Source organism: Chaetomium tenue (genome assembly GCF_020726465.1).
Source record: "Chaetomium tenue strain MPI-SDFR-AT-0079 chromosome Unknown F5144scaffold_4, whole genome shotgun sequence".
NCBI classification, from domain to species: Eukaryota; Fungi; Ascomycota; class Sordariomycetes; order Sordariales; family Chaetomiaceae; genus Chaetomium; species Chaetomium tenue.
Window position 1 is genome coordinate 4,233,661 of NW_027117332.1, and position 6,628 is coordinate 4,240,288.

Consider the following 6,628-nt stretch of genomic DNA (forward strand, 5'->3'; position numbering starts at 1 on the left):
TATGTACATGCAGGGACCGATCAACACAACCCAGACAGAGCAGCTAAGTGACAAATGGTATCAATTCATGATGTTCGGCTCATAAAAATTCCCAGTTAAAAGTACAAATTACGCTTTAAAGACTCCTCACAGCTTCGCCATGTAGGAGTTGCCCTTCTTGATGGACGCAGCCGCGTCGGTGATAAACTCGTCGACGATCTCCTTAGCCGACTTCTTATCGTTGCAGACGGCGGCGCACTGGCCCATGAGGTAAGGCCGGAACTGGTCGAGCAGGTCATCGACATCGGCATCCTCGCCGTCGTTCATAAGACCGGACGCCTTGATGGCCGGTGTCTCCTCGGCCTCGCCCGACATGACCTTATCGAGGTCCGCCTCGTACGGGAGCTTGCCTTGGGAGGTAAGCTCCTTGATCTCTTGCGCGCGCTCCTCCTCCCAGTTCATAATATAGGGGTTCTTGCGCACACGCAGCGGGCGGCCCGTGAAGATGAGAGTGCGGACCGTGTCGTCGAAGCTGGCGGTGCGGACGGCCTCCTTGTGCGATTCGGGGGCACCGGCCTCCTCGGAAAGGACAAATCGAGTGCCAACCCAGACGCCGCTGGCGCCCATCATCAGCGAAGCTGCCAGCAGCTGGCCGTTGTGGATACCACCCGCGGCGACGACCTGCACCGGCTTGCCGGTGAGGGGGGACTTGTGGCCCTTGCAGGCCTCGACGACCGAGGGTATCAGGATAGTGGTGGCGATGTCGCCGGTGTGGCCGCCGCCCTCGCCGCCCTGAGCGCAGATAATGTCGACGCCAAGATCGAGGCACTTCTTAACGTGCTTGGGGTGGCCGATCATGTTCATGTAAACGATTCCGTTCTTGTGCAGCTTCTCGACGACGTGCTTGGGGGGGACGCCAACGGCCGAGACGAAGAGCTTGGCGCCGGACTCGATGATGATGTCGATAAGCTGGTCGAGTTTGCCCTTGGTGTAGTCGTAGCTGTGAGGCACAATTAGTCAACGGAGATCGTAGAGTCTAGGCGCAGATGTAAACCTACTTTGTCTTGCGGGCGTTGCCGCCAACCTGGGGGAGGAGGAGGTCGACGCCGAACGGCGCGTTCTTGTCCTTGAGATGCGACTTGAGCTCATCGATCTGGTCCTTGAGCATCTCGGGGGTGTAGTTGATGCCACCCAGCACACCCATCCCACCGGCGTTGGTGACAGCCGCAGCCAGCTTGGGCCCGGCCGCGACGTTCATGCCGGCGAGGAGGATGGGGTGGTTGATCTTGAAAAGATCGGTGAGATCGGTACGGATTTTCTCTGCGAAACAACATCAAGTCAGCAATGCGAATGCGCGCCATTGTATGCGACCGGCAGCAACTCCAGCCACATGGCAGAAACGGCAGCTGCCCGCGGCATGTCGGGACCGAGGACAGGTCGACTTACGAGGGGAAGCCATGGCGACGGTTGGTGTGGAAAAAGAATGGTTGGTATCAAAAGTGAAAGAAAAAAAACACAGTGGTAAGGAAAGCAAGAGTAGGACACCAACGACACGAAACCTGGGGAAGAGTCGCCGTCTTGAACCCCGGGACCTGGGGCTCGTGCTCTGGGGCCTGGAGTTTGCCAAGCCCGCTGTGCTTTGTGCCGAGGTTGCCCGCCGCTTTGCGCTAAACCTCTTATAGGTCCGACCCGCACATCTCACCTGCCGGAAAGTGCGGAGGGGCAACGGAGCCGAGGCATTGGAGACTGGCGGGCGGCGTCTGGTCGGTAACTCTTGACTCGGGATGCGGCCGATGTAAATAAGCATTGATGAGTACGAATAGGTTGCTTGTAAATCCGGGGAAGGCATGGCTCATGCTGAGCTCCCTTGGCTTTGACCTTCCAACAACCTTGGGATGACCCTTAGCAAACATTATTAAATTTCATGAATTCACCCCCCACATCCGATCTTCACTTAATCCTCTTTTGTTATTAACTAACTAGTCTCAACAATAGGTGGGAGCAGGTTGCGCTGTCAACTCAGCGACTGACCGCAAGAACAGTCAGAAGTCGGAACTCGGAAGTCGGAAAAGGTGAACCGTTGCAGAACAATGCACCAGTCCGTGATGCCAAGCCAGCGAGCTGGCCTCGAGCCTGGCCTCGGGTTGGTTTAAGTCTGACCCTAACCCTTTCCCAGCAAGTGGATCCTCCGAGCTCGCAGTTGAGGTGAGGTTGGATTCTGACATTCAATGATCGCAGGATTGCTCAGAAGATGAAGCGCTTTACTCTTATCGCCTCGCGGCCGTTGAAACCGCCACAAATATTGCCGTCCTGTGTACGCAATGTGTCTCACTACAACCAGGCTCGGCGTGTAACGGGAATCCACAATAGATCATTTTCAGCCTCGACACAGTCATTCGACTTCAAGAAATACACGATTCCTCAAAACTTTCAAAAAGTATCGAAAATTGATCTTCCTGCAAAGATGCCCGAGGCTCCAGAAACACCGCGCAAGCGGACCGCATACATCGCTCTGGGGAGCAACTTGGGCGACCGCATTGGATGGATCGAGAAGGCGTGCAACGAGATGGACGCGAGGGGCATCAAAGTGAAGCGGACGAGCAGCTTATGGGAGACGGAACCCATGTACGTGCTAGACCAGGATAGATTTGTCAATGGCGCATGCGAGGTTCGTAGATTCAGATCCGTATCCTCCGTCGTTGCTCGTAACTAAGCGTAAGTCAGGTTGAGACGACCATGGAGCCGCTGGAGCTCTTGGATGCGCTGCAAGACATCGAAAACAAGCTGGGCCGCAAGAAGGTTATCGACAAGGGGCCTCGCAACATTGACCTTGATATCCTTCTCTACGATAACCTCCAGGTCAATCATGAACGTCTCAAGATCCCCCACATTGGCATCCCCGAACGTGAATTCGTTCTCCGGCCGCTCGCCGAGTAAGGTTCTTTTACAACCCCCTCGCCTCCCACCAAGGCTAACAACATCTCAGGCTCATCCCCGACAAGCCAATCGACCCAAACCGCCCCTGGCGGCTGACAGCCGACTACTTGGACGCGCTCCCGCCGTCCAAGACCCCACTCACCACCATGACGCCGCTCTCCTCGCACCACCCGCCCATCCAGGCGCTCAACCCGTCCCGCAAGACCCACGTCATGGCCATCCTCAACATGACGCCCGACTCCTTCTCCGACGGCGGCCAAAACCTCCCTCTCCCGCCCGACAGCATCAGCGAAAACACCAGCAGCGCCGGCAGCCCTAACACCATTACCAACGGCACCGCCATCGACAGCACCACCACCGACCCCTCCACCGCCCTCCACCACACCATCACGACCCTCCTCGACGCCGGCGCCTCCATGATCGACATCGGCGGACAATCCACCGCCCCCGGCACACCCGAAGTCCCCCTCGCCGAAGAACTCGCGCGAGTGATCCCCGCCATCCGCCTCATCCGCACGCGCTTCCCCACCAACACCACCACCACCACCACCGACACCACCATCACCACCACCACCTCACGCCCCGTGCTCATCTCCGTCGACACCTACCGCGCGGCCGTCGCCTCCGCCGCCATCGCGGCCGGCGCCGACATCGTCAACGACGTCTCGGGCGGGTCCATGGACCCGGCGATGCTGGCGACGGTGGCGCGGCTCGGGGCGACCGTGTGCCTGATGCACATGCGCGGCACACCGGCGACCATGGCCGGGCTGGCCGCGTACCCGGCCGCGGAGGGCGGCCTGATCGGGGGCATCGCGCGCGAGCTGGTGCAGCGGGTGCGCGCGGCGGAGGAGGCCGGGGTCAGGCGCTGGCGCATTGTGTTGGATCCCGGGTTGGGGTTTGCGAAGGTGGGGAGGCAGAATGTCGATGTGTTGCGGCATTTGGAGGAGTTGAGGGCGTGGCCGGGCTTGCAGGGCTTGCCGTGGCTGGTTGGGTCGAGTCGGAAGAGCTTTGTGGGGAGGGTTACTGGGGTGCCGACGCCGAAGGAGCGGATTTGGGGGACGGCGGCGACGGTGGCGGCTGCGGTGCAGGGGGGTGCGGATGTGGTGAGGGTGCATGATGTGAAGGAGATGGCGCAGGTGGTGGCGATGGCGGATGCGATTTGGAGGTATTAGGGGGCGTGTGAGTGTTGGGGGATTCAACATGTGGCATTTCTTGTGGGGTGCGGTGGTGCATTCGGGGTTCAACATCATTCTGGGATGGCGCTATTTCGGGTTTGGTGGAAAAGCTGGGAAGCATATATAGGGTGTTTGGTACCTGTTTACTGAAGATAGGGGGGTTTATATAGCTTACGGAGCGAGGGTGGCGAGCAGTATGGAGCGATGCTCAACACATTGTCAGGGCTAACCGCCATTCGTTGTCTTAGGCGCTCTCTGCCTCACCATCATCAATTCAACTTTGCCTAGGGCTCTCTATCCCAATCCCTCAAGTGTTTTCGGTGTGAAGACTCGCTTCGGCATGTTCTACGGGCAGTGGTTCACTGACTACAAGACTAGTTCACGTTCCCCTGCTCCTGACCAAACAACGTCCAACCCTCCATTTGCGGGTAAGTCGTACTTTGCCAACCGAAGCACGGGAATATTCACAATTCTGAAGACCGGGTACTCTCTGGCCAAAAGAGGTTGAACTCTACGTGTAGGTGCCGCCGAAACCTTCGGCTAGAGGAACGAAAAGCAAGCCATTCGGAAGCCCAAAGTCTACTTTTTACCTTCTAATTCATTCTACTCGGGGTTTTTTTTACCTCGTCCTTTTCGTCTTGGTTTCCTTTCCTTCTTTCTCTTTTCCTGATTTCTTGCCCCCATTTTCGAGTTCGGCTTTTTCTGGTCAGAGGGTGCCGGGTAGGCAAGACAAGATGAGTCGAACGTGACATGACTTTAGTGTCAGGTTGGATGGAGCCTGCCAGTGACCCGTCGTCACTTTAACTTTGGTCGTCACATCATAACAAGCAAGTTAATGTGTAAAGGTAACAAACTCCGGTTACCATCTTTTTGTCTATGTCTCCCCCGGCCGTTTACACGTCTCAACCGTAAAGAACCTGCCCATCCCAGCCCTCCGCGTCCTCACATGCCGTTCTACCCGCCGTGCATAATCCACAAACTCCCAGTATCGCGACGTCTCCGCTGGGCCAGCATCCTCCCACAGCCGATAACCAGGATACATGACCAGTGTAGTGAGCTTCCCCCACGCCCCTGTCCAGTCCACCGTGTCGCCCTCGCCAGCCGTAGCCCACAGCGCGGGGAACCACTCGCCGCAGCCTGTGAGGTCAAGGTATTCGAGCCCATACAGGCTCCTGCTGAGCCGGCGCAGGATCAAGATCTGCTCGACCCACTCGTCGTCGAGCGAGTGACTGTAGGGTCCGGTCCCGCCGTACTGAATGGTACGGCCGGTTTGCGGCGACAACACCGTCGCCAGTTTCGCATTGGGCGTTAGCGTCGGTTCCGGCCAGAATGCCAGGCTCAGGTGCGTCAACCCGGGCAAGTGCGTTGCGAAGGCGAGCAGGTGCCGCCAGGAGACGGTGTGCGAGGACGTGGGGTCCAGGGCAAGCGAGAGGTGTGTGAGGTTGGGGAGGAGTGGTCGTGGGATGTTGGCCGGGAATTGTTCGGGCGTGTCCCAGGACTCTTGCGGGTCGACGGGCTCCGATTGTAAGGGGAAAAGGAAGTCTGACAATTCGCGGAGTTTTGGAGGGCCTCCCACCGACCCGGATAAGTTGAGATAGTGGAAGGAATCGTTCACTACGGTGGGGGCGAGGTCCGGGTCCTCCTGATACTCTGGCACATCTGGCGGAGGGAGGAGAATCGCTTGCAGGTCCCGCAGGGACACACCCTCGCGGGTGTATGTCACAAGGTAGGCGACCAAAGCCACCCGGAGATGAGTCGGGAGCTCGTAAAGATGATACTGGCAGTATGTTTTCTGCCACTCCCAGTCGAGGATAAACCGGCGCAGTACCATGTCAATCAGACTCCCGCGTGCCGGCAGCTCCAACCCCGGCAGCGGCCGTTGTTCATGAGTCTCCGCCGCTCCATACTCTATCGCCGAGCGCTGAAGAGCATTGCCGGCTCGCTCGGCCCCAGACAGCCAGCTGTGCGGCGGCGGCGGGCCTGCCGGAAGCCTCGCGCTCCCCCGGCCAACCCTGACAGGGTGCCGCGGGCGGGGCGGCGGCGTCTCGGGGATCTGGAGGATCTGGCGGATAGCGGGCGGGACCGTTGGCCGGACCACATCCGGCGCGTGCTGCCCGCCACTGCTCACGCCGGTGCGGCGGAGACCGGCGAGTATCTCGTTGACCCCGCGGTTTTCGGATGCGTCATCTGCAGCCGTGTCAGCCCAACGCTTTCAGCATCTTAGAGACATCTAGAATGCCGGAGAAAAAAAACACGGCGCCTCGTGTCGCCTTCTCTAGATAGGACAGCTCAAACGGCTGGGCGCACGAGGAGCACGGGTTGGTACTGCGGAACACCGGGTGACGCACCATGGTGGCGGTCGTTTCTGCGGGCGGCCGTGCTGCTGAGCAACGCGGGCGCGGTGGACTGCGGCTTGGAATATCTGTTTACGTGTCTCTTTTTCGGCATTACCCTGGCGTCCGGATGATGTTTTGTCGTCGTCCTGTTTCCTACCGGAAACTCGCAGATTCGGAAGGGGGAGGATATGGAGGAGGTAG

General features: G+C 58.8%; 3 protein-coding genes across 3 annotated transcripts; 1 reads left to right on the plus strand and 2 right to left on the minus strand.

The window, feature by feature from the left end:
* Nucleotides 1-126: 126 nt before the first annotated feature.
* Nucleotides 127-1,438, minus strand: F5144DRAFT_603385 (2-nitropropane dioxygenase; the record flags this gene model as incomplete). The annotated part of the gene is made up of 3 exons (XM_066791276.1): nucleotides 127-979; nucleotides 1,038-1,299; nucleotides 1,426-1,438. The coding sequence occupies 3 exons, from the start codon at nucleotides 1,436-1,438 to the stop codon at nucleotides 127-129; spliced, it is 1,128 nt and encodes a 375-aa protein (XP_066643786.1).
* Nucleotides 1,439-2,443: 1,005 nt separating this feature from the next.
* On the plus strand, nucleotides 2,444-4,088 carry F5144DRAFT_593365 (Dihydropteroate synthase-like protein; the record flags this gene model as incomplete). Its single annotated transcript, XM_066790450.1, has 3 exons — nucleotides 2,444-2,647; nucleotides 2,704-2,912; nucleotides 2,966-4,088. The coding sequence occupies 3 exons, from the start codon at nucleotides 2,444-2,446 to the stop codon at nucleotides 4,086-4,088; spliced, it is 1,536 nt and encodes a 511-aa protein (XP_066643787.1).
* Nucleotides 4,089-4,890: 802 nt separating this feature from the next.
* F5144DRAFT_574797 (uncharacterized protein) lies at nucleotides 4,891-6,279 on the minus strand. The gene has a single exon (XM_066789041.1). It carries the CDS (start codon nucleotides 5,920-5,922, stop codon nucleotides 4,966-4,968), a length of 957 nt encoding a protein of 318 aa, XP_066643788.1. The 5' UTR covers nucleotides 5,923-6,279; the 3' UTR covers nucleotides 4,891-4,965.
* Nucleotides 6,280-6,628: the final 349 nt, after the last annotated feature.